Raw genomic sequence first — 25,944 nt, forward strand, 5'->3', positions numbered from 1 at the left:
TGAGAGGGTGCACGTGCTGTGTGAAGGCCTGTGAGTGTGAGATTGTGAGCATGTGTGCACAAATGTGCAAGCGTGTGTTTATGTAAGTGTTAGAGGATGTGAGCTGTGCAGGTGTGAGTGGGTGTGTGGGGTGTGTGTTGTGTGTGTGTGTGTGCTCTCCCGCTGCTGGGCCCACCTCTCCTCTTAGACTCTCAGAGGGTCTCCTGGAAGCCTGTCCCCACGTCTCCTGGGAGTGGGGGCTGGAACCCTGGGGTCAGCCGGGATTGCAGCTGACATGGCCGCACTCCACACCATCCCCGTCTCACCTCCTCCCGGTGCCCCGTCCTCTTCCCCTGACCCCGGGCTGGGATCCTGCCGGCTTGCCCGGCTGGGCCCGCCATACCTGGAGGTGGGGGACTCCTGGGACCCCGGTGGACAAGCAGTTGGGAGCAGTTGGAGGCGGGGCCTCAGCCTATGGTCCTCGCAGAAGGTTCCCTGTGCCAGTGGCCGAGCCCTCACTCCGTCCCGCGTCTGGTGCAGGCACGAGGCTTCACTCTGGGGACGCCAGTTGTCCAGGTGACCGCAGGCTGGCTGCGAGTGGCCGGAGCTAGGCTTCTGTGATGGGGTGGGGGGGACCAGCTCTGCACTGGGTCTCGCACCTGTTTCTCTGTGGAGCAAATCCAGGAGGGAGGAGAAACGGGGAGGGGGCTCAGCATGGCCCCTGGGCTTTGCCCCAGCCTTGGGCCTCCAGGAAATCTGGATGGAACTCCTGGCCCTGGGCAGAGGCCGCAGGCCCCGGGCCAACGTGGGCATTGCCTAGAGATTTCATGAGGGACGGAGCGCTGAGACCGGCAAGGGCCTTGCAGACCACTGTGTGGAGGACGCTGCCCACTCTCTGGGGCGGGAGGGACCCGGCTGCACCCCGGGAGAAGGCCTTCCTGTAACAGGGGGAGACCTGTAGCTCAAACTCCCATGGACGCTGTAATCAAATGTATGATTCAGAACCCCCTCCCCTAGGGGGTCAGGGACCAAGCAGACCCCGGCTTCCACATGAACCCCTGGCGTGGCTACCCCGCTCGGTGCAGACATCCCCGTGCCACTGCCCAGACAGAAATGTGGGTCCGGGGGGACAGTCACTTTTCCTTATTCTCATGAAAGTTGAGTTGTGCTCCCACACTTCCTCTGCTGTCGGGGGCCCCCTGGGAGGGCCTCCCGGATGGGAGAAATATTTTCCAGCCGGACAGCTGGGCAGGCAGCCCCGGTCTGGGGGGCGGAGTGGGCAGCAGCCAGAGGGCAGCTGCTGGGACCACCGTTCCCGCCCACGGCCCCCAGGGACATCTGCCTGTTTGTTCCCGACTTCTAACACCTCCTTGCCATGAAATGGCCCTGCCCTTTGACACTGGATTCATTACACGTCTTCTGTTTTAGGTACAGATCTGTTCTTTTAGGGTACATCTGTCTTGACATTTTCCTCCGTAGTCCTTATGCGCAGAAGCTTTCCCGATCTGGAAATACACATTCTTCTGGTTCTTTCCTTGTCCTGTCTCCCCGCACGGAGCCTACATGGCCTCTGGTGTGAGGGGCCCCTTCCTGGGGAACCCCCATCTGTGCTCACCTCCTTTGAAGGCTGGTGCGCAGCCCACTCATGGTGTCTGACGCAGCCACAGCCTCAGCCGCGCCGCCCGTTCCCCACCGTCGCGGGGTCGCCCTCCGGACCGCTCTAACCGAAGCCGCGTGGCCATCCTCCTCCCAATTTTGTTGCCTTTTTCAAGGAAACAGGTTCTGACGGGTTTGTGGATTTTAGCTTTTTTGTTTGTTTTCCGACTCAGACGCACGCCCGTATCCGCGCGTCTCCGCCTCCCTCTCCAGAGCTTTCCCGCTCTTTCCGCCACTTCTGAATCTGCGTCCCCTCCGTCCTCGTCCGCGGCCAGACGCATGGGCATCGGCTTTGCGTCCTGGCTGCGGACACAGGCTTTCCACCGCCGGGCCGAAGCTGTTCTCTGCAAACGCGATTTCGATTCCTCTTCGACTCGCGAGATGCTCTTTGTCTGATCAACACGGGAGAGCGTCTCACTGTGTTCCCCCGGTCACGAAATGTGGTCTGCTCTGGGGCCTCTCACCCTGGACACCTTTCGCAGACGCCTGTGGGGCTGCGCAGAGGACACACAGGTCACGCCTGCTCCGGCCCCTGCTCCTTCTGTCCCTGCATCTGTCTGTCTGTCCTTCTGTCCAGAGCCTCGAGCTCTGAGCACCGTGGGTCCAGCGCCACCCCCACCCGTAGCATGTGGCTTCTGTCCAATTCTGTGTTTTCTTGTGAAAAGCAGAAACGACCCCATCTCCACGCTCTGTCTTGTGGCTTAAACCGAGGCTGATGCCTAGTTCAGCTCCGTTGTACACATTTGCTTTTTTCCTCCGTGAAACAGCCCTGAGTCGTCCAGCTCCTGGGGTGAGTATGGACCGAGCACAGCCCAGGTCCCCTGTGTCCCATCTTTTTTCTTTTTCATTTCAGCGGCTCTGAAGTTCATTGTTTCATCAGTTGCATGTAACACCCGGTGCCCATCAGGCCAGGCGCCCCCCTTCATGCCCATCCCCCAGTACCCCAGCTCCCCACCACCTCCCTTCTCTGCCTCTGATCTTTGAACTTTCCCCGCCAGCACCTCCTCCCACTCCCCAGGCTGCCCCTGTCACCTGATTGGGCGTGTCCCTTGTAAGCCCCTGGGGACTGGCCCTCTGGCCCCACAGGCCTGCAGGTGCAGTGAACCCTTGGAGTTGACAGTGGCCTGGTCTGAGGGTTTGCACTTTTGCAAAACCTTCTTCTTCTTTGTTTTTTTTTTAAAGACTTTATTTATTTATTTGAGAGAGAGAGAGAGTGAGAGAGAGCATGAGAGGGGAGAAGGTCAGAGGGAGAAGCAGGCTCCCTCCATCCCCAGACTCTGGGATTGTGGCCTGAGCTGAAAGCAGTGGCTTAACCAGCTGAGCACCCCCCGCAGGCGCCCAAAACCTTCTTCTTTTGATGTGATGCGAGGCTGCGGTCAGGAAAGGATTCTTGACATGTTTTCTGTGCAAAAAGATGGTTTTATGAAGCATGAGGACTGGACTCGTGGCAGAAAGAGCTGCCCTGGGGGTGTGAGGAGGAGACGGTTATGATCTTCTACGTTGGGGGCGCAGAGAGAAAGGAAATTTCTAAAGGGATTTTCTGAAAGTCTTAACAGGGCCCTGGAGGTCAGGCTATTGGAAGCTAAGGTTGCGTCTTGCCTCCAGCAAAGCCTGAGCGGTCCTGCTGTTCTGAGCTCCTGGAGGACCCTCCCGGCTCTGTGTTTGTCCCTGTTTGTGCCGGTTCGGTGGAAAGGGGATTTCATTGTTTCTGCATTTGTTTTGTCTTTGTTCCCTTCCTCGCGTTTGACAGGAAGCCTGATCTGACACCAGCTTGCTGTCCGGACTCAGACGCCGTGCCCTCCCTCTGCCTGCTGCCCACAGTGTTTTCTTCCTAAAGTTTCCGCTTTTTCTTGTCTTTTACCAAATATGGGCTGTGTGTGCGCGTGTGTACGTGTGTGCGTGTGCGTGTGTGCGATCCGGAAGGAAGGTGCTACGCTGCTCCTCTAGCGCTCCCTCCGCTCTCAGACCCTCGCTGTCCAGACCTTCTACAGAGGACCCTGGTTCAGTGCATTCGTTTGGGGGCAGTGGGGCGGGGCCGGGGAGAGCACTTGGCCCTGGGTCGCTGGGTCTCCAGGAAGCCACCCGCGGGGGACAGACCCACGACTTCCGACTTCCGGCAGCTGCCCCTAGGCTGTGCCAGCGTCCCCACCGCGGGCAGGGGTGTGAAGAGTGGCTGTGTCACCAAGTCCTCACAGCCGAGGGCGCTCAGGCACCGTGGGTCCCACCCCGCTCTCTGGGGAGACAAAGGCTGAAGGGCAGGCGGAGCGGGGGACCCTCCCTCCGGTGGTAGGGTGCTAGGCTCGAGCCCCAACGGCTGGGCCTGCGTCCCTCCCCCTCCCCCTCCTCCTCCCCAGGCTCAGCCTAGGCCTCCTGCTCCCAGGTCCGTGTCCCTACAAGTCGAGGGCCCACGGCGGCCAGTCCTGTGGTGCTGCAAACGCTCACTCTCCCGGCCAGTCCCCCACCCGGAGCCGGGGGTCCACACACCCCTCTGGTCCCGGAGGAAGTCAAGGCAGCACATGCTGGCGAGGCGGGCCACCATCCAGGTCGGGTACCCTGTGCTGCTGCAGGGTGGCCAGCAGGACAACGCTCCGAGGGCCCTCCGTCTGTGCAGCTCCACGACATCAGTCTCAGGCAAGGCCCAGTCCCGGCCACTGGGCATGTGCCTGCCTGCCGCTGCCTGAGGGCAAGGAGGGAGCTGGCCTGCCCCACTTGCTTGGGGCAGAGGAGGACAGGCTGCGGGCTCTGCCTCTCTGTCCTCCCTCTGAGCTCCCAGAGCCGCAGTGCGTCCAGGCATCCTGCCCCCGCAGGCTGGGGGACACGCGGGCTGGGGTGCAGCTGTCCCTGTGGCCGCGCCGTCCCCGTGGCTGCCCCAGTGCTCCAGTGGGCAAGGAGTGCTTTGGGACAGGGCAGCTCCCCACCCCCGCCCAGCTTCCCAAGGTCAGGGTCAGGACTTCGCAGTCTGTGGGTTAGGAAGTGAGGTCCCTCCTTCTCGGTGGGAGGGGTGTGCCTGCCGAACCGGCACCCGGGTCTACATCCTGCTGGTGCTCAGGGCCCATAGAGTATACACGCTGGTTGTTGGGAATGTTTGGGGCTCGGTCTGTGGCCCCAGGAGAGCGAGTAGGGCAGCCGCTGCCCCAGGACCTTGGTACCAGCTCACCCTGCCTGAGTACAGGCGTGGCTGGGGTGCTTGGGAAGGAGCCTCCCACACTCTACAGGGGGCAGCCTTGGGGCAGGGTGGCGGCGTTCCCCAGAGGCCGACATGCCCTGGACAGTGGCCAGGCAGGCCCAGGGCTATGGGGGGAACACTCAAGTCAGTACAGGCAGTCAGCTGTGAACTTTGGAGGGACCCAGATCGAAGCTGGGACTGGCCACAGCCAGCCTCGGCCTGAGCCCCACGCGCCTGGCTGGGAGGCATGGATGGGGCCTGGTGTGAACCTGAGCTGTCCGCCCCCTGCCTCCTGGGCCAATCCGGCCGCTGCTCTGACCCAGGAAGCCAATGTGCTGTGTGGCTTCTGCTTTTGACCCCAAACGGGAAGGATGGAGCATTCTGACATTTCTGGGTCCTGATTATAATCTTGGTGGGGACCAGGGAGCAGGAGGGTCACCTCCAAAAAGATGGGAGCCTGAGGCTGGGCAGGGCTTCGAAGCGCAGGAGCCCCTCCCTGCGAGCCCCCCCCGCCCCGCCCCGATTCTCTCTCACGCAGAGCCCCCGCCCCGGGCATGGCACAGAGGCAGGTGTTACAGGAGAGCAAAGGGGGGCCCACCTACAGGCCATGCCCAGAGCCCCACAGGCAGAGGTGGGGACCATGCATGCGGTTGGTCTGGGTTGTGGCCTCTGCTGGCCCTGAGGATCCCCTCCTCCCCCCTCCCCAGGAGCCTCACGGGCCCGCAGCAGGGCAGGAGCTGGCATTCACATCACCTTCTGGGTGGGCAGATCTGTTTCTGGTCGAGCAGGCCCCTTCTTCCTGCCACCCCTGATTCCTGGCTTCTCCGCACCGGGCTGCTCTCCAGGTCGAATGAAAAGACCACAGCCAGCTATAGAGCTCTGAGATAGGGGCGCCTACCTGCACAGGCGTTCCTGCTTTGGGCCCAGCCCCTGACCTGGGGCCCTGTAGGGGGAGGGCGATGTTGCCCCTGCTGACCACAGCCCAGCAGGCCATGGGTCAGAAGGCACCCCCGTCTGCCTTGAGGACTCAGAACAAGAGCCTGAACACCGGGCCTCCCCCACCTACTGTGGCTCTGGGGGCATCGGGATCCGTCCGTGCCCAGCCCCTCCTCGCCTTACCGCAGGTGCCGGGTTTCTGAGGACAGTAGGTGTGCCCAGAGAAAATCACGGTCACCTAGAGCCATGGCCTTGGGCCAGGCAGGCCTGGACTCTGTGCTCGCCCTCTGGCAGGGGTCCAAGCCGGTGGCTGGCTCAGGCATGGCACCTGGGAGGTGCTCTGGCGACTTCTCGTCCTTGTCCTGGTTCTGGGGCCACCAGGAGGCCTGGGCCGGGTGCGGCTCTGCTCTGAGCCCAGCGCTCAGTTCCCGGGGCTCAGGTGTGACCCGGCACGTGCAGCCCCACACGTATGATATGTGCCTGTGATGTGTGATTGTGATGTGTGTGTGAGGTGGGCACACACACGTGTGCTTCCTGCTCGTCCTCGGAGTCCCCGTGGGCGCATGCCACACCACTCAGGCTGTCGGGGGAAAGACGGTGGCTGGGGCTTACCCCGGTTATCCCCAGCCAGGGTGGAGGGACACAGGGCCACCCAGTGCTGCATCTGGAGGCCGCAGCCCAGCATCGGGGTGCAGGGCTGCGTCACTGAGACCCCTTCCCTCCACAGGACATGCTGCGCCGGCGCACCCTGCTGCTCACGCTGGGGTCTCTGCTGTGCCTCTGGTCGGGTGAGTTCTCCACATCCTGGGTCGGGAAGAAGGGGAACGCCACCGTGCTCCTGGGCTAGGTTCCAGCCGCTGCGGAAGGACTGTGCCCCAGGGAGTGCATCCCAGACCCTGGGCCCCGGGTCCCCACGCTCTGCAGCTCCTGGAGGCCTGGCCCCAGGCCGCCGGCCTCCCTCCTGACCTTCCTGGTCCTCCTGCGGACACCCCTCCTCCCCCGCACCCCCATTACCGCTGCCCCAGCACCTGCGGCTCCGTGCGGGTGGCCCGGCGCTCACGGAGCCGCGTCATCTCCCCGCAGCCCTCTGCCAGGAGTGCACCAAGTACAAAGTCGGCACGTGCCGGGAATGCGTGGAGTCGGGCCCTGGCTGCGCCTGGTGTCAGAAGCTGGTAAGAGCCACCAGGCCCTGCAGGTCCTCATGCCCGTCCTGTAGGCCCGTCCCCGAGCTGGGCGCCCTCTCTCTGCCTCTGGAGCTGCTGGCACCCGGGGCGCCACCACTCTGTTCCCTGGGGGGGGGGCGGGAGCAGCCTGGGGCATGGCCTGTTCGAGAGATAGACAGACAGACAGACCCGGCCTCACTCCCGGGTGGCCACGTGCCCCCTGACCAGGCAGAAGCCCTGCCCAGAGGCCGTGGGTCGCCAGGAGGCATCCAGGGAAGCGAGAGGAACAGCTCTCAGTGTGGAAGGTGTGGGAGGCTCCACGTGGGGAGCCTAACTCTGCCGCGGTCTTCCGTCGTGCCCGGCTGTGAGGCCTTCCAGGAAGGAGGGCAGAGGCCCGGACAGCCAGGGCACGGCCCCCAAATGACAGACCCACCCTCCTCCTGGACAGAACCCCTTGATCCCGACCACGGCTCCTCCCCCAGAGCCCTCCAGATGCCAAACCCGCCCCCTGCCCTGGGGCGTCCCTGAGGTTCCGGTGCTGCAGGCGTGGTGGGAGCCCCACACGGGTGTGCACACACTATTTTTTTCTCGTGAGCACTCGCAAGCAGACTGCAGACCTGAAGCCTGTTTGTTGAAAACGTCCCGTGTCCTTCTCATGCACAAGACACCCGCCGGAGACCCACGATATGCTTTTCCAGGATGGGACAGCTGCCCCGATGCTCGATCCCATCTGCCAGCCCTCTGCAGACATTTCCAGCTGTTCCAGCAGTGCCTTCCGCACTGTTTGCCGAGGACCCAGGCTCCCGCTCTGCCGGCGGCGGCGGTCCTGTCCCTTTAGTCTCCCGGAACCACGACAGAGGAGCCCCCGCCCATGTCATGCACCCTTGACATTTCCAACCAGGGCAGAACAGCAGCTGTGTCCACGGCCCGGCATCTCCTCCGCTCCGGCCCAGAAGCTCCTGTGTTTCGGCCAGAGCCCTGCACGGGCTCACGCTGTCACCATTGTCCCAACGCGGGTGACGCTAGCTCGGCCCACTCAGCTGATGTCACTGTTCCTCTGCAGTGATTCCATAGTTTGTGGGGAGCTGCGCCGGGTCCAGGAGACCTTCCCTTCCCGTCGGGCTCACAGCCCTCACATCAGCACCCCGGGGTGGTCTGCGCCGGCGTTGCTCAGTACTGCGAGGGGTGCCGTCCGGTCCATAAACTCCCGTAACGGCTCCCGACATGAGGAGGAGTTTGTCCTTCGCCGTCTCTCTCTCATCTGAGCGGCTCCACAGAGTGTTAGAGTTTTATTTGATTCTGTCACTGTCATCTGAGGCTCAAATACTTCCAGCTTGGGCCGCGGGGAGCCCCTGCCCCAGGCTGGCTCTGTGTCCCCCCAGCACGCCCCTCGTCACTGTTTTTGAGCGCTTTCTGACTCCAGAGTCAGTCGCCCCAGGCCCAGCCCTGCATCCCCACCCCAAGCCTGGAACTCCCGTTTCTCTGGAGGTTCGCGGTTCCCTTTCAGGAGAAGCGGGGCTCCTGACATCCGCCGCACACTTCCTCATTTTCTCCCTCCCACGACGCTCGGATGGGACCTTCTGAGCACTGCAAGCAGCCCACAGAGTCGTGGCAGGGTGTGGTCTCCCCCCTTGGATGCGGTCTGGCCACAGCCGGGGGTTGGGGGTGACACGTCCTCCAGCAGGTCACAGCTCCCCTGCCCCTCCGTGAGCGTATTCGATTCCGCGGAACCTCCGTGAGCTTCCCAGTGCATTCCACAGGAGGCTTTGTCGGTCCCCGGGGAGTTCACTTGATTTCTCGAGTTCTCTGAGCCTTGACAGAGTCCTGAGGGGGAGCGCCAGCCCTCCCTGCCCCGCGGCCCCCAACATACCTAGTACCTAGCCGGCCCCGCACGGCGCCTTGCCCTTCCCGAGACTCCTTCCCTGCAAGGAAGCAGAGACAGTTGTCCGTGCCACGGAATGGGGCCTGCTCCGGCCCCGCTTATGGGGGTGAAGTGGGCATGAGGACACTGCCCTGAACCCAGGACCCCCACACTCCTCTCCAAACAGCGAGGGGCTTGGCCCGGAGTCCTGGCCCATGTGCTGGGGTTCTTGGGGTCCCACATGTCTTCTCTCAGGAGGGCACCTCTACCAAAGCATCTGCTGCTGGAGGAGACAGCCACCCCGGCCACTGCTGGCCTCCCTGGCCACCCTGGCCACCCCTGGCCACCTCTGGCCACCCCAGCCACCCTGGCCACCTCCAGCCACCTATGGCCAGGTGCCCCAGCCAGCTGCTCCCGGCCCTGGGGCTGCTGAGTGACCCCACTGGCCAGCCTGGGGCTGGACACATGGGTCCTTCAGTCACTCTGCTGTGGGAGGCAGTGGCGGCAAACACCCCGTTCCCACACTGGGGTGATCTTGGACCCTCACGGGGAGGCCGTCGGCAGGCGGCTAACTTCCTAGCCACCCAGCCCCCACCCACACCCACCCCCGTGAGGACACCTGTCTGGAACCCCAGGTGCAAATGAGGAGGGACAGCCTGCTCGAAGGACCCCGAGGGTTGGACTTGTGCAGCCCCCCAGTGTGGTCCCCACGTGTCCTCTGCCCTCCTCCTGACCCCTGACTGCCCCCCAGAACTTCACCGGGCTCGGGGAGCCAGACTCTGTTCGCTGTGACACCCGGGAGCAGCTCCTGTTGAAGGGCTGTGCAGCTGATGACATCATGGACCCCAGGAGTCTGGCTGAGACCCAGGGGGACAGGAAGGGCAGCCAGCAGCAGCTGTCCCCACAGAAAGTGACACTCTACCTGAGACCAGGTAGGCTCGGGCTTGGCTGGTGGTGAGTCAGCGTGTGTGTGTGTTGGTCCCTCTGGGTGCCAGGGCCCACCAGTGGCACAAGTGTCCACGTGGCCAGGCCAGGAGGCAGGTAGGCGAGCCCCGAGGACTGCTGGAAACCTCGAGAACAGAGTCTGAGTTCCCCTGTGGGCCTCTCCCCTCTGCCGGCAGGAGGATGCCCCCATACCCGGTGTCTGCTGCTGTGTGCTTCTGCTGTTTCCTTCCCAAATGAGAAAAGGAACCATCTGGGAAACACTATTTTGTCCCACTCTCGGAATGCCAGGTGTGCTTGGCAGAGTCAAGGCTCTGATAAGTCCTGCAGCCAAGCAACCTGAGCGACTGTTTAAGTCAGTGTTGCTCAAACTGATTTGACCCCAGAACCTTGTCTGTGCTCCAAGAGGCACCCTTCAGGAAGGGGACCTGGTGAAGAACAGGACCATGGGGACAGGCCAGGACAGGGCTGGGGTGGAGCCTGCCCTGTACCACTGCCCCTGGGCTGGGACCCAGGCCCGCACCTGGACCGCTGGGGTGCTGGTGCGGGGACGGAGCAGGCTGCCCAGGCTGCCAGGCCCACCTGCATCTCAGCAGTGCTGGGTGAACTGTGAGCTCTCAGTGGTAGATTTATGTCTGGAACGTTCTGTGGGGGGATGTGGTTCCTTCCTGAGGTGCCCTGTGACTTGTCCGCAGGCCTCAGGGGGCAGTTGTGAGCATTTGGGGACCCGTAGAAGGTACGTCAGTGCCCCCAGATGCCTGACTCTCCCGTCTCTGTTGGCAGGTCAGGCGGCTGCCTTCAATGTGACCTTCCAGCGGGCCAAGGGCTACCCCATCGACCTGTACTACCTGATGGACCTCTCCTACTCCATGCTGGATGACCTCATCAACGTCAAGAAACTGGGGGGCGACCTGCTCCGAGCCCTCAACGAGATCACCGAGTCCGGCCGCATCGGTGAGGCGACCCCCCCAGTCCCAGCCAGCCATGCCGCTCACACAATTCCCCACGGCCACGCAGGGCAGGGCACTGGGCGGGGGGAGCTCTGCCAGGGACCCCCCATGGGGAGGGTCCCCTGGGGAGGCCCCCTGGGGAGGCCACGCCTGGACGCTGGCTCCCCTGACACCGTCATGCCACGCAAAGGTCTGTGACCTGCACAGCAGTCGCACCATCAAACACACGTGCCCGCCCACGGACCCGGTGCAAGTCGGGGGCCAAGGGGACACCCGCCTCTCATCTCGGTCCCCTCCCCGGCCATTGTCCCTGCATGCAGGACATGCACGTGCTTGTGCTCACACACCCGTCTGCCCCCACGCTCATGCATGTGGGTGTGCGCTGTCCCGTTCTCTCGCCTGCCCTGGTCCACAGCAGGGAAACCGAGGCTCGCGGGCAGAGCCCCCGCCTGGGGCCGCCCCTGCCTCCCGCCCTCACCCCACCCGCCCCCCAGGCTTTGGGTCCTTTGTGGACAAGACGGTGCTCCCCTTCGTCAACACGCACCCTGAGAAGCTGAGGAATCCGTGCCCCAACAAGGAGAAGGAGTGCCAGCCCCCCTTCGCCTTCAGGCACGTGCTGAAGCTCACCAACAACTCGAACCAGTTCCAGAGGGAGGTCGGGAAGCAGCTCATTTCCGGAAACCTGGACGCCCCCGAGGGCGGGCTGGACGCCATGATGCAGGTCGCCGCGTGCCTGGTGAGGTCCTGTCCCTGGCCTGGCCCCCAGCCTTCCCCAGACCTCCGTCCTGCAGCCACGGGGCCGGCCGCTGAGGGTGGCCCCGTCGGACTGAGAGGGCCCCATCGGCCCCGGGGCCTGCCGCTCACCCACACATGTCACCGTGGGCCTGTGACACTGGGCCACCGTCCACGCCTCAGTCCAGTGCACGATCTTGCAGGGCGAGCCCACGGAGCAGTGTGGTGCTCGCAGCTCCCGAATGGTGTCACCCCTGCCATGGCTCCCCCCCAGGGAAGGCGGCACCCCCCCAGGCATGCCCGTGTGTGGTTTCAGTGGTGGGTCGCCGGCCCCTCCCCCCAGCAGCCCTCCCCTTGCCTCATCACCGACCCCGGTGGTCGCCCCATTCTGTCACACCTGCTGCGTTTGTGCTGTAGATGTTATGGTCCGGACCGCTCCCTGGCTTTTTTGTTTGATTTGTTAAGATTTTATTAAATTTATTTGTCAGAGCAAGAGAGCACAAGGATGGGGAGTGGCCGGCAGAGGGAGAAGCAGGCTCCCCGCTGAGCAGGGAGCCCAATGCGGGGCTTGATCTCAGGACTCTGACACCATGACCTGAGCTGGAACAAGTCAGACGATGAACTGTCTGTGCCCCCAGATGGCCCGATTTTTGTTTTGTTTTTAATATTATTGTTACTTATTTTTATTTTATTATTATTTTGTATGACATCCTGTTTTAACCCTTCCCAAACCAGACTCCAGGCTCCCAGCCTCTCTGTGGGCCCAGGCACAGCGACCATGTTTCTGTTTTTGTGTCCTGCCCGCTCTGTGACCACACGTGTGTCGCTAGCGTCCCCATCTCACCCGTGTCCCCTTGCACGTCCCCCGGTTTCCGTCATCCTTTGTTCTACCATGTTTCATGTTGTAATATGCATTTCTGTGAGTTTTCTGTTTTGGGGGTATTTCCCAAGATTGGTCCCTGGCCGGAGCGGCCAGGGAGGCCATGGGTTGTATTTCAGCCGACAGTATCCCCCCACCCCTGCCATGTGCGAGGGCATTTCTCCACCAGCCCTGGTGCTGGAATCCGGACTGGACTGCGGACCCCAAGTCCTGCGGCTGGTCCCGGGAGGGGTCCTCCTGTTCCCAGGAAGAGCAGGTGTGGGGCACAGGCACGGCACGGGCCTCGAGGCTGCCGCACCACGCTGTGCCCACGGGGGACACTGAGGCCGTCACCCTGCTGTCTCCCCAGGAGGAAATCGGCTGGCGCAACGTCACTCGGCTACTGGTGTTTGCCACAGACGACGGTTTCCACTTTGCGGGTGACGGGAAGCTGGGCGCCATCCTGACCCCCAATGATGGCCGCTGCCACCTGGAGGACAACACATACAAGCGCAGCAATGAATTTGTGCGTGGCCCTCCCGTGTCCCGTGTCCCCGCGTCCCCAGAGGAGTGGAGAGCAGGGGGGGCCCGGGAGGGAACGCCAAGGCCGAGCTGCAGCCTTGAGGGGGGGCTCTGCTGGCGGCACAGGGGACCCAGGGGGCTGGGGGGAGGTCGGCGTCCCCTGGTCTGGTCCCCGACCAGTGGCAGGAGCTTACCTTCACCCGCTGCGACCTGACACGGCGGCCTGGAATTGTTCGGGGGTGGGGGGCCGGGGTCTGGGCCCCGGGTGGGGCGGACAGAGGGCCCGGGGCTCTGTCCCTGACCCCGGGCTGTCTGACCAGACCTCCCCTCCAGGACTACCCGTCGGTGGGCCAGCTGGCACACAAACTGGCTGAAAACAACATCCAGCCCATCTTTGCGGTGACCAAGAGAATGGTGAAAACCTACGAGGTTGGTGGCGTGGGGTCCTGAGCAGCGGGGGGCGGGGGGGACCCGCGGCAGGGCAGACGCATGCGCACAGCTGGGTGGAGGGCAGGGGGCGGGGCCCGGGGGGCGCGAAGGGCGGGGGTGACGGCGGAGGGGCATGGGGGCGGGGCGCAGGGGGGCAGGGTGGGCGCCCGGGCGCTGCGGCGGGAAGGATGTTCTGCGGGCGCACGGTAACGAGGCGCCGTGCGTCCACGTCCGCTGCGGACAGCGAGTGTCTCTGCTGACCCAGGGCATGGTTCACACGGTCCCCACGCTTCACACGGTTCACGCGCGTGCACGCTGCCCCAGCCCTTCCGTCCCAGGTCGGGTGTGTTCCACAGGGACGCGCCCCCACACGCCCGCGCCCTCGGTCCCCACCGGAACCAGCTCTGCACGCCGACCGCACTTGCTTCTCTGCTTTGGGAAACCTGGTCTCTCGGGACTTCTCGGGGTGACCGTCCCTGCTCCATTCCCGCAGAGTGCGGGGACCTTTCTGTTCCTCCTCTGCCCTTCCCGCCCGCTGTCTGGCACTGGGATTGCCATCCTGCCTTCCCAGCACGCCCGGTCTAGCCTCCTCTCGGCTCTGGGGGGCTGTGAGGGCACCTGCTTGCCCCCACCCTTGGTCCTGGTTGTCACCGTGGGGCCTGCTGCCACTTCTGTGGGGGGGTAGATGCTGGCGGGGGGCCCAACCCCGAGACATCAGCAGCTCCTGCTGTCGGTTTTCCAGGCTCTGAAAGAGGACAGGACCCTGCAGGGAACAGAGAGGAGGGGGAGGGCAGGGGTCCAGGAGAACCCCTGGGGTGGGCCCCGGAAGCTTGCCAAACCACAGGGACAGGGGTTCCGTGCAGGGCTGGTGGCCGGGTGCAGAACCTGGCAGGCCACACTAGGGGCCACTCAGGTAACTTGCTGTCGGGGCAGGACAGTGATGGGAGTCGAAGCAGGAGATCTGAACGCAAAGCCCCAGCATGGACGGTGCCCTGGCGAGTCCCAGGCCTTTCTGAGCCTGTTTCCTGATTTGTGGGGCTCCTGGGTGAGGGGCATCGAGACCACCCAGAGCCTGTAAGGAGAGCATTTGCTGGACTGTCCTTGGTGCCCCTCACTGAGGGATAGCAGGTTGGAGGGACAGGAGGGGGAAGAGCCCAGTTTCCCAGAGCCATGGGGCTAGGGGTCCTGCACCTGCGGTGGAGGGGAGAGGGCGCTGGAGGCCACAGGGGCTTGGTCCCCGGGCTGTGGCGGGCCTTGTGGGCTCTGTGGAGGTACCTGGACTCTATCTGGGGAGTCACGGGGGGCTTTGGGGCAGAGAAGTGACCCAAACATCAGTTCTGTAAGAGAGAGCAAGGATTCGGTCTTCTATGGACAACAGAGAGAGGGGCACGGGGGCAAAGAGTCGGCCTCCACACGCTGCAGCCTGCCCCCGCGCGGACCCCGGCCCACTCCCCACGGTCATTACTGCGATTACATCACATCAGTATGGAAGTGCTCGCCACCCACCCCTTCCTGATGGTGTCAGCACATTTTGTGATTTTCTGCCTTGGCTGTACCCGACGAGCCCATGGGGCAGGGACACCCAGTCCAGGCAGCGAGGCCCAGCTCGTCCCAGCAGGTCACAAGCTGGAGGTCGGCCAAGGAGGAGTGCTCCGGGCAAGGAAATGGGCTGGTCCCAGGCCACTGACCACGCGCCGTCTTAACCGAGCGATAAGCTATCTGGGGGGACGGTCTGGGCCATTTTAAGGCGAGAATGAAACCCTCGGGTGTTATGAGCTCCGGGGACACCGTGGCTTCTGTGGCCCCAGGGCCCCGGCTGAGACGGGTCTGGTCTCCTGACCCAACAGAAACTCACCGAGGTCATCCCCAAGTCGGCGGTCGGGGAGCTGTCGGACGATTCCAGCAACGTGGTGCAGCTTATCAAAAACGCCTACAACGTGAGAGCCCGGGTGCTCGCGGGGCCCCTGGGGCAGGGGCCAACCCTACCCCCCACCCCGCCCCGCTGCAGGCCTGTGGAAGGGTGGTCTCCAAGGGCGTTCTGGACAAGCAGATCCTGGCTCTTCCCACAGGCCCCTCAGGTCCTGCCCCAGGGATGGCATGTGTGTGCCCTGCCCGACCCTCGCCTCCACCCTCCCTGAAACGCGGCCTCCAGCCTCCTCGGCTGTGGTCCAGTGGGCTTCCCGGCTCCGCAGGCTGAGAGCTCCCGGGAAGTGCCCTCGGACTGAGCTAGGGCACTGCTGAGAGCTGCTCCTCGTGCCCTTGTGGGGCCCGAAACCCCCCAGGCAGGCCCTTCTGCGTCATCGCACCCACAACACTGGCCCTGCTCACCCACCAATGACTATCTCTCTGTCTCTCCCCCTGGCTCTGTCTCTCTAGTCTCTGTCTCTCTCTAGCTCTCTGTCTCTCTCTGTCTCTATCTTTGTCTTTGTCAGTCTCTCCCTGTCTCTCCCTCTCTATCACTGTTTCTCCTTGTTTCTCTGTCTTTGTCTCCCTCTCCCTCTGTCTCTCTGCATCTCCCTCTGTCTCTGTCTCTCTGTAGCTGTCTCTCTGTCTCTCATTCATTTACACAGTTTCCCCATCTCCTAGCCCATACCGGGCACGGGGCATGTGGTGGTAGGTGACCGCCAGGCCCCATCCTCATGGCTTTGGTCTGTCTCTGTTGGCCCCTCCCCAGCCTGTCCTGGGGGGCCTCCCCAGCTCCCCATGGGCGTGTGGACGGAGGGAAGGGTGAGCAATGCAGGGGCGTCAGCACCGCGGCCGGGAAGCCCCGGGGACAGCGGGAGGAAGCCCCTAACCCACAGCCACTCTTTCCCCCAGAAACTCTCCTCCAGGGTCTTTCTGGACCACAACCTGATCCCCAGCACCCTGAAAGTCACCTATGACTCCTTCTGCAGTAATGGGGTGTCACACGTGGACCAGCCCAGAGGGGACTGCGACGGTGTCCAGATCAACGTCCCGGTGAGACCCTGCCCCACCCTTCCGGAAGGTTCTCCCCCGGGGACAGCTAGGAACACGCCCAGGCCCACGGCTAGCACAGGGACAAGCAAGGACAAAGGCCAGAGTCACGGCCAATCCCGCTCTGTCCCCAGGCAACCAGATGCTTCTTCTTGCGCAAGGCTGCCTCTTGCAGGGGTGAGGAGAGAGGCCGGTGTGGGCTTCCCAGTGCGGTTGGAGGACGGGCATGGCAGCGCCCCTGGGGGCGGATGCTGGCCAGCGCATACCGACAGAGAAGGGGGTCCTTTGTGCCCACGGCGCATCTGGTTTGTTCGGTCTTGTTTCCCGATTCCTGGGTTTCGGGTGTTATTTTACTTACTTATTTTTAAGTAGGCTCCGCACCCAGTGTGGGGCCTGAACTCGTGACCGTGAGATCAGAACTCGGGCGCTCTACCCAGCCGGCCAGGCGCTCCTGTTTCTTTCTTTCTTTGACAAAGATATTAAAGCATGGGCCACACGGATGATTAGAAATAGGGTTATTTCTGGGAGTTATTTCCATAACGTCGGATTTTATTATGATCATAAAAATTAAGTTTTTCTTTTTTCTGGCTGGGAACCAACATTCAGCAAAAATACTTGCTGTTCTTGTGATTTTAAATAGGACATTGGAATTCCTTCGAGTATGTCACTCGCTCAGGGTTGCACCTAGACTCTCACGGAACTCTCTCTCCTCCCATGGGGTGACCCACTCGGGAGTCTCTTCAGTCCTTAGGTGGGCTGATGGCTTCTTTCACGCTTCGTTGTGAGTGTCCCTACCGCAGGTCACTGAAACCGATCTGGGGTGTGGCTGCTCCCCGAAGCCCGAGCTACTGACTTCCCGGTGCGGGGGGCGGGGACTCCGCTCTGTCCCACCTGGTTCCCCTGGGGCACGGTCCCCTACCCTTTATCTGGGGTCAGAGCACAACTCCATATCCAGAATTTAGAGCCTCCTGTGGGATTCTGGCGTCGTAGTATTCCAGACACGGAGAAAATCTGTGTCCTTTCCCAAGCCACTGAGGCTGCTTTCTAATGCATGAATGTTAAAAACGTTCCAGCGACACCCACCCCCTCCCCAGTGTAAGGCCAAGCCAGAAGATGATGGGTGTGGAGGGCAGCTCCGGCAGGGCAGGCCCCGGTGGGGCTGCTGCCCCCACGTTCCTGCGGGTCCAGCTCTGGTGCTCCAGACACCCTTCTCTCTCTCCTCGTGTTGGGTGCCCAGTCCTGGATTAGCGTGGGGTGTTCTGTGTTCTTCCCTCTGTCCCCTCCCCACGCTTCCCTGCATCCCCTCCTGGGGTCCAGGAAGGGCTGGGTCCTCCCCCTGCTCCAGCCGGGCTCCTGGAGAAACCCCGCGTCCAGGCCGCAGGGTGAGCAGACGGGGGCAGGTCTGGTCCCACCGTCCCAGCCTGGCCTGAGCCCTGCCTTCCCCGCACAGATTACCTTCCAGGTGAAGGTAACCGCCTCGGAGTGCGTTCAGGAGCAGTCCTTCCTCATCCGCGCCCTGGGCTTCACGGACACGGTGACCGTGCATGTCGTCCCCCAGTGCGAGTGCCACTGCCGGGACGTGAGCCAGGACCGCGGGCTCTGCGGCGGCAAGGGCTTCCTGGAGTGCGGCGTCTGCAGGTGCGGGGAGGGGTGGGGCGGGGTGAGGCCGGCTTCAGCCGATCCAGCGGCAGGGCTGGGGGGGGCACTGCGTCACCCTGGGAACCTGAGCCCGGCCACTCCCGCTGCAGGTGCGAGGCCGGCTACATCGGGAAGAACTGTGAGTGCCAGACGCACGGCCGGAGCAGCCAGGAGCTGGAGGGCGGCTGCCGGCGGGACAACAACTCCATCATCTGCTCGGGGCTGGGGGACTGCCTGTGCGGACAGTGCGTGTGCCACCAAAGCGACGTGCCCAACAAGAAGATCTTCGGGCGCTACTGCGAGTGTGACAATGTCAACTGCGAGCGCTACGACGGGCGGGTCTGCGGGGGCGAGGGTGAGTGCGGTGTGGGCGGAGGGACTGGTGGGGGAGTGGACAGACAGGCGGACGGGGCGAGCGGGACCCTGGGCGGAGGGACGGGCAGGCGGGCCTGAGTCCCACCACCTCCTGCAGAGCGGGGCACATGTGACTGCGGCAAATGCCACTGCCGGGAGGGCTTCGAGGGCTCCGCGTGCCAGTGCGAGAGGTCCACCAGGGGCTGCCTGAGCGCTGAGGGCTACGAGTGCAACGGGCGCGGCCGGTGTCGCTGTAACGTGTGCGAGTGCGATGCGGGCTACCAGCCGCCACTGTGCCTGGAATGCCTGGGCTGCCCATCGCCCTGCGGCCGGTACATGTGAGTGCCCCCGCCTCACCGCACCCCGCGCCACTCGCCAACCCCTACAGCCCTCCACCAGCACCTCCACGCCCCCCCCGCAACCCCCGCCCGCCCCATCCTCGCAGCCCTCGTCACCGCAGGGAGCCCCTCACACCCACCCCCCAGCAGATCCCTCCCGCCACTGAGCACCGAGCTCTGGGGTGTGTGCTTTCACACTCACACTCAAGCTCATACCTGTGCTCACACTCACACTCACATTTGTGCTCACACTCACTCACACCTATGCTCACGCTCACATTCACGGTCATGCTCACATTTGTACTCACACCACACTCACATTCACATTCACACTTGCGCTCACGCTCACATTTGTGCTCGCACTCACACTCACACCTGTGCTCATGCTCACATTCACTGTCATGCTCACATTTGTGCTCACACTCACACCACACTCGCTTTCACACTCACGCTCACGCTCACTGCTCAATGCTCACACCTCTCTGCAGCACCTGCGCCCAGTGCCTGAAGTTCGACCAGGGCCCCTCGGGGAGGAACTGCAGCGTGGAGTGCGGGAACGTGGGCCTGCTGAGCGCCCCCCCGGAAAAGGGCCGCAGGTGCAAGGAGCGGGATCTGGACGGCTGCTGGATCACCTTCACCCTGCGGCAGCGGGCAGGCAGGGACAGCTACGACATCCACGTGGACGACAGCCGAGGTGAGGCCGGCGAGGGTGTCTCTCCCCACTCAGATGGCTGGCCAGGGGGTTAGGCAAGCGTCCACAGCCACGGTCACGGCCTGCCCCCTCTTCCTGGCTCACATTGTGACCCATGAGAGGCGGTGCATGGCTTGTCCCTGCACCACAGCGCTGTTCTGGCCAAGGGGACACATGTGGGCTGGGTCCCCACCCCTGGACCACTGCCTGGGGCTCCCGAGAGTGGGTCCACAGAGAGCTGTGTGAAGACCACTGTGGGCTCCGATCTCAGCCCTGGAAGGGGACCTGGGGCCAGGAGCCCAGGTGGCACGCCTTCTGAAATGCTGCTTGCCTATCCGTCACTGGGCTCCGGGGCCATACCTGGCCCGGTAGTGGTTGAAGACATGGGGACTCCAAGCCTGTCTTCGTGGGGTTCACATTCCAAAGGGTTGGGGCACACTTGGCCAGTACCAGAGACAGCATGGGACTGTGGCCAGGGTCATGAGGTGCAAAGATGATGGTGGGGGTGTGTGGGCCCCTGACGTCAAGGTCAGACAGTCTCTCGGAGGAGGACCACTGCCGCGGAGACTGCAGGATGGGAGCATCCGCGCGGGGGAACTGGAGGGCATGGGGTCAGGGGCCCTTGGCTCCGGGTTTTTATGGAGCCCCTGTGAGGCCTGCGACGCATTTGGGTCTCCCTCCAAACATACCAAAAAGCCATGAGCAGTTTGGGGAAGAGTGAGGGACACATTGGAGTTGTGTGTTCGGAAGCCGAATATGGACCCACGAGGCCCCTGCCGGACACGGGCACAGTGGCGTGCAGAGGGACATGTGTGGGGGCGGTGGGGGCGTGGGGCAGCGTGGACAGAGCCTGCCCCTGGATGGAACACAGGCATGGGACCAGGGGGAGCAAGAGGCAGACCCATAGGCCCCAACAGGTGGTGTGGGGGTCAGGGTACTTTTTAGGAAGCACACTGGATGGGTGACAGCGACGGACACGTGTGGGAGCTGGGACGTCAGGAGCATGGACACACATTGGGATGGGCCTCAGGGCTCTAGACAAGCAGCCGCCAGGGGTGTGCGGGGCACCCAGATGCTCAGCTCCCCTGCTCCCGGCTCAGAGAGGCTGAGGGCAGGGGAGCATGGGGCCAGGGGCCCAGTCCCCAGGGTGGATGCCGCAGGCATGGGCAAGCTGTCCCCCGGGGCCTTTGCAGGACGGAGACCTGCTCCCAGCTCCCCTCCCCACGGAGGGAACCCCGGGGAGGCGGGTGGCACTCATGGCCTGTGCCTGGGGCCCCCACAGTGCGGCCTGCCAGCCTGGAGAGCTGCCGCTGGCTTTCTCTGATGAGCAGATTGGGTCCTCTCTGGGTTTGTGCTGCTGTGGCCAAGTTGTTCAACCTCCATAGGACACTAAGGCCCCCTAGAAAGAACAGTATGATGGACGGAGCACAGGGAAACACGGGTGTCCAGGGGCAGGCAGATAAGGGCTCCATCCCTTGGTCAGGGGCTAAGGTGTGACACAGCCCAGCCCAACCCTGAGGGAGGGGTCAGGTCGTTTGGACCCCACCGGGGTTCCCTCGGGAGGCTTTCGCCCGCTGAGTGCTTGTCCCTAGACTCAGGGAAGAGGTTCTGGGGGCCTCGGGTGTCCTTTCCTACTCTGTCTCTGAGAGTTTCAGGGACGGGGCCCTCCTGTCCCAGCTGGTGGCCACCAAGTCAGGAGGTAGGTATCTTGTCCAGGCTCTGCCCTGGCTAGGGGCATCCTGGGCCCCACTTTCTTTCTGGGTAACAAGGGTTGCTTAAGCTTCCTCCGAAACCACAGGAGGGGTCCCTGACTGGGGGCTGGGGGCTCCCTCACCCACCTGTTGCCTTGATGGCGAGCACGGAGGTGGGAGAGCTCTGTCCGCCTCAGCACTGGGCAGTGACCTGGGGCAGGGCACCCATGGGGCCCGGTGAGCCAGGGTGGGCCTGACATTCGCGTGTGTACTTCTTCCTTGCCTCAGAGTGTGTGGGGGGCCCCCAAGTCGCCCCCATTGTGGGTGGCACTGTGTCTGGTGTTGTGGCCATCGGCATCCTTCTGCTGGCCATCTGGAAGATTCTGACCCACGTGAGTGACCTCCGCGAGTACAAGCGGTTCGAGAAGGAGAAGCTCAAGTCCCAGTGGAACAACGTGAGTGGCTGTCCCTGGGGTTGAGGCTGTCCCACACGCCCCCCCCACCCATGCTCCCCGGTCCACATGCCCCCGTAGTTCATCTGCGGAGCTGGGACCCCGGGATGGTCACCCCCACTCCTGGCTTTCTTCCCCTCCACTGATGAGTCGCCCTTCCCTCCAGGACAACCCCCTTTTCAAGAGTGCCACTACGACAGTCATGAACCCCAAGTTTGCCGAGAGCTAGGGCACTCAGTGAACCAGGCGGAAACAGCCCAGCTTGCATCTCCTCCAGGGACGGGGTCACAGTCCTCGACAAGTTCACCCATTAACCTGAAATCCCACTGTCGTTTTCTGCTCTTGAGATACTAGGTATGGTCGGTGACAATATGGACGTGTCCGAAGGGACAGCCTCCCCCTTCTGACGTGTCTGACCTTGTAGTAGAGACTTGAAGAAGGAATCGCTTGGGTCTTAAATGAGGTTCGGTGCATTTTCCTATAAGACCTAGAGCGGCAATCTCATTGTGGTACAGATTTATTTATGTTTGAACTTATTGTGGTATAAAATCATATTCCGTTGGTGACGTGTTTCCCAATCGTGTGTATGGAAAAAATAAAAACTTCAGTTGACGCTCTGCGTGGAAGCTGGGCTCTGTGCACCCTGCGAGGGTCCATGTGGCCCGAGGGCCGTGGCGCGCCTCTCCTTCCTCGCCTGTCGGCCGGGTGTCCATGGCCCTCTCCGCCCCACCCCTGCCCCACATCCTAAGCAGCTTTCAGAAGACTGGGGGCAGCTTCAGAGAAGGCAGCCGTCCACAGAGCCGGGAAATCGGCATCTGAGATTTAAAGTAAGTTTGTTTCTTGTGGGCTACATCACGTGAATCCAGCGCCACGCAGCCACGGGACATGGCCCCATCTTGTGGCATGGTGGTATGTGTTGGTGTCCGTTGGTGACAACCAGGACACAGGAGCACCCACAGTCGGCACAGGTCAGCGGGCTTGGTGTGGGCCAGGGTCGGGGCAGGGGGGAGCCAGGTCGGGGTTGGGGGGAGCCCGTCGGGGGTGGGGAGGTCCCACAGTCCCCAAGGGAAGGGCCACGTTCCGGTCCCATGTAGCCACAGCGGGATGCAGGCTCTCTCTCAGCTCGCACACATGTGGATGCGAGGGGCCGACTCGGTGCAGGGGGGCAGGGGGAGGGGGCCTGTGGGTCTGTGATCACACACGTAAACACACCCTCAGAGGGCATAGCCCGACGTTATTTCCTTTATGTGCATACATATTAAAATCCCATCCTAACTCTTGACTTAAAAACAGCCCCTCAGTGGGGCACCTGGGTGGCTCCGTCAGTTGGGTGTCCAACTCCTGGTTTCAGATCGGGGGTGATCTCAGGGTCCTGGGCTGGAGCGCATGTCGGACTCCATGCTCTGCCGGGGGCTCTGCTTGTGTGCCTTGCACACACAGGCGCTCTCTCTCTCTCTCTCTCTTAAATAAATATTTGAAACAAACAAAACACCCGAGCCGTCATTCAGATGGCCCCGAGGGGCATCGCCGCATGCCCCTCGCAGTAGAGAAAGGCTGAGCCAACACCCCTATTCCTTGCTGCCGGGGGGCCCCCGAAGCACCCACAGAGCCGGGGTCAATGGGACGGTCGGCCACACGAACGGCCGTGTTTCTACCGCACCATCAAGCAATGAACTCAATTCTCTGAGGACCCCGGGCGCGTGTCCCACCAATCCGTCCCAATTCCGGTAATGTCTGTCTGGAAGTAGCATCAGATACCACAGGCCAGGGGCTCAGGCCCACCGAGCTGCTTCCCCTCCTTCCGGGGCCAGCTGCAAATCCCGGCTGGCTGTGCTTCTGATGACAGGTCACAAGTGGATTCTGGGACTTTGCGAAGTGGCTCACTCGCTGGGTTATGGGTTTATTACAAAGGATGTGAATGAATGGCCCCACGAAGACAGGTGTAGGGCGAGGTGGGGTGGGGGTGCCGAGCTTCCATACCCGGGGGGCCGCTCACCCCATGATGTGGTTTGGATGGTCAGGGTCCAGAGCTGACGGCCAGGAAAGAATTCTTCCGACCCCTTTGGTGCAAGAGGGGGTCTTATGAAAGCGTGGGCCCGGGACCACAACGCTTCCGAGGGATCTGCTGAGCAACTTCCGCACTTTGGAGCTGGGGAAGTAAAAAGGGAAGTTTCCAAGAGGACTTTCCTGTGCTCAAGACTCTCGGGATCCTGGAGGCCAAACCCTTGTCAGGTTCTTCCCTCTAGTGAGGGACGCAAACAGCAGGGAGCTTCCCAGAAGGTGACCCTCTGCCCTCGTCAAGCACAGGTCAACGGTTACAAGGACATTCAACTTTACCTGCATTCCCTTCTGCCTCTGTCCCCCATGTCAATGCTACCCTGGCGTCCCCATCTTGCGCAAACTGGCAGCTGGGCCTACGCGTGGGGTACCTGGCGTTGGGTTCCAGACTTTGATTGTAAATTCTCTGTAAGGGGCTCTGCTCTGGCAGGTGGGGCAGCCAGAAGGGACAACACCCCATTATGGCCCAGGCCGACGGCCCGTTCCAGCTCCGTCTCAGCCCAGAGGGCACCTGGGGAGCTGGAAACGACAGCGTCCCACTGAGGCAGACCTCACTGCCCAGGGGCGGTCGCTGTCACTGTCTACACGTTTTGCCCGCTCAGGTCAGCGTGCCGCTGGGTTGAGACTCACGGACCCAGCGCCGCGCGGCCACAGGCCCAAACTCCACAGCGACTCTGTCGGAGATGCAGTACTGGCCTGGCTGTAGACCCAGCCTGCTGAGCCGGGAGCCCCATGCAGGGCTCGATCCCAGGACCCCGAGATCATGACCTGAGCCGAAGGCAGAGGCTTTAACTCACTAAGCTGCCCAAGCGCCCCTGGAGGCACACGTCTAAACCCAGGCAGGGATGTATTCATTTCCAAGGGCAGGAACTGGCCAGGCCACCATGCTAGCCCCAAGGCACCCTCCTTCTGGTCCTCAGACCTGGCACTTACCTAGTCCAGACCTGGGGGTGGTTTCCCACACCGCAGGACGGGGCAAAGGTGAGGTCAAGCGGCCTCCAGTGTCGCCCGGACCAGGAGGCACAAATTCACAATGACTGACAGTCCTGGCACACGGGCAAGCTCAGTTCTAGGGGCGGTGGGACCCTCCCAGGGAACGAAGTTTTAGAGGCCACGGGCCGACCCACTGCCCGACGGGGCAGTCTAGACCCCCGGACCAGACTGCAGCGCCACGGCAGTCCCGCCTCCCTCGGCGCCGAAGCAGGGGTGGGACGGCAGAGCCACTGGCCCGCGAACGGCATGGGGGACCCCCACACGCCGGGCTGGCAGGCGGTCCCCCGCGAGAGGCGCCCCAGCCGCGCCCCCGCACCCCCGGGGCTGCCCAGACCTGCGGCAGCTGGAGGTGCGCGGCCCGCCCCCGCGGACGACTGCACGCCCCGGCCCCCGCGGTCACGCAGACGGTCCGGACGCAGCGGCCGCCGGCGGGGAGGCGGACCCGGACCCGGGGCGTCTCCGCGCGGCTTCCCCGACACGGGCGCCCGCGGCCCTGCGAGCTCCCCTCCGTGCGCACGGGGCCTGTCCGGCTGCGGGCGCGGACACCACCACCAGGTCCCCGGGCCACCCTGCAACCGCCCCACGGCCTCAGGGTCCAGGTCACCGAACCCCTGTGACCGGCGACACCCGCCACGTCCCGCCGCGCACCCCGCAACCGCGCAGGCGCACCGAGCCGCAGCGAGCCCCGCCCCCTGCTGGCCCCGCCCCCGCAGCGCGGCCTTCAGCCGCGCACGCGCACTGAGCCGCACTCTCCGCGCCTCGGGAGGCGGGGGAACACGGGCTGTGGAGGGAGGGCCGGTCGGCTGGGGCGGGGCGAGCCGGGACCCGCGGCTGCGCACTCGACCGTGCCGCTCGCCCCGCCTACTTCCGGCGTGAGGCTCTTCCGGGGGTGGGGGGCAGACTGCTTAGCTCCGCCGCGGAGGTGGACAGTGGCCGCCTGACGACCGACCCACCCGGCCGAGGGCCTGCGGCCAGCATGGCGTCCGGCGGCGCTCCCGGGCTGATGCGGCGCTGGCAGCTGCTCCTCAGCGGCGCCGCGCTGTTCCTGCTGTTTTCGGCGGTCGCGGCGCAGGAGTCGTCCGGAGCGGGTGAGGGGACGCGGGGTCCGGGGCGGGGCGGGGAGGTGGGGGGGCCGCGGAGTCCGGGGCGGGGAGAGGAGGTGAGGGGGACGGCGGGGTCCGAGTCGGGGTCGGGGCAGGGAGGTGCCGAGGGACGCGGGGTCCGGGGCGGGTGAGGGGGCGCGCGGTCCGGGTCCGGGCGGGGAGGTGGAGTGGGCCGTGGGGTCCGGGGCGGGGAGGGGCGGGGAGGTGGGGAGGGACGCTGGGCTGGTGGAGGGGCCATCCTTTGTGTTGGTTCAGCGTGGGGCGCTGTGGTGGGCCGGGCCTGCAGGGTGGTCCTGGCCCAGTACCCGCGTGGCCTCCCCGCCGTCCTCTCTGAAGGAGGCGGGCGGTCTTAGATTCCAAGTCTGAAGGGGGAGCTTGGCAGCTGCTGGCCCCGCAGCCGGCAGGTCGGGGTGTCCAGGTGCCAGGCCCGTGGAGCACTGGGGGGAGGGCAGGCGGAGGTGTGGCGCAGGGGGCAC

The 25,944-nt window shown here is 63.6% G+C and overlaps 2 protein-coding genes across 6 annotated transcripts in view; both read left to right on the top strand.

Annotated features, from left to right (window-relative positions):
- Window positions 1-21,933, top strand: part of ITGB2 (integrin subunit beta 2) — a 36,646-nt gene extending 14,713 nt beyond the window's left edge. For 3 of the 4 annotated variants that reach the window (XM_047718264.1, XM_047718273.1, XM_047718284.1), the window contains 15 exons: window positions 6,465-6,525; window positions 6,821-6,909; window positions 9,513-9,693; window positions 10,487-10,657; window positions 11,148-11,389; window positions 12,615-12,770; window positions 13,100-13,195; window positions 15,043-15,132; window positions 16,013-16,153; window positions 17,601-17,788; window positions 17,899-18,143; window positions 18,261-18,480; window positions 18,969-19,174; window positions 21,151-21,317; window positions 21,481-21,933. In XM_047718264.1, coding sequence (XP_047574220.1) covers window positions 6,465-6,525; window positions 6,821-6,909; window positions 9,513-9,693; window positions 10,487-10,657; window positions 11,148-11,389; window positions 12,615-12,770; window positions 13,100-13,195; window positions 15,043-15,132; window positions 16,013-16,153; window positions 17,601-17,788; window positions 17,899-18,143; window positions 18,261-18,480; window positions 18,969-19,174; window positions 21,151-21,317; window positions 21,481-21,543 — 2,316 coding nt within the window. In that variant the 3' untranslated portion in view covers window positions 21,544-21,933. Of the gene's footprint in view, window positions 1-1,749; window positions 1,769-6,464; window positions 6,526-6,820; window positions 6,910-9,512; window positions 9,694-10,486; window positions 10,658-11,147; window positions 11,390-12,614; window positions 12,771-13,099; window positions 13,196-15,042; window positions 15,133-16,012; window positions 16,154-17,600; window positions 17,789-17,898; window positions 18,144-18,260; window positions 18,481-18,968; window positions 19,175-21,150; window positions 21,318-21,480 lie in introns of those variants that run through there. The other variant, XM_047718294.1, reaches the window with a different exon arrangement.
- Window positions 21,934-25,238: 3,305 nt separating this feature from the next.
- The window catches only part of PTTG1IP (PTTG1 interacting protein), a 31,334-nt gene continuing 30,628 nt past the window's right edge, over window positions 25,239-25,944 (top strand). The window contains exon 1 of one of the 2 annotated variants that reach the window (XR_007125209.1): window positions 25,239-25,453. Coding sequence is in view for 1 of the 2 variants with exons in the window: in XM_047718324.1 (XP_047574280.1) it covers window positions 25,342-25,453 (112 nt within the window). In the remaining variant the exon portion in view is untranslated. The remainder of the gene's footprint in view (window positions 25,454-25,944) is intronic. The other variant, XM_047718324.1, reaches the window with a different exon arrangement.

Source organism: Lutra lutra, chromosome 1, assembly GCF_902655055.1.
Source record: "Lutra lutra chromosome 1, mLutLut1.2, whole genome shotgun sequence".
In the NCBI taxonomy this organism is placed as follows: domain Eukaryota; kingdom Metazoa; phylum Chordata; class Mammalia; order Carnivora; family Mustelidae; genus Lutra; species Lutra lutra.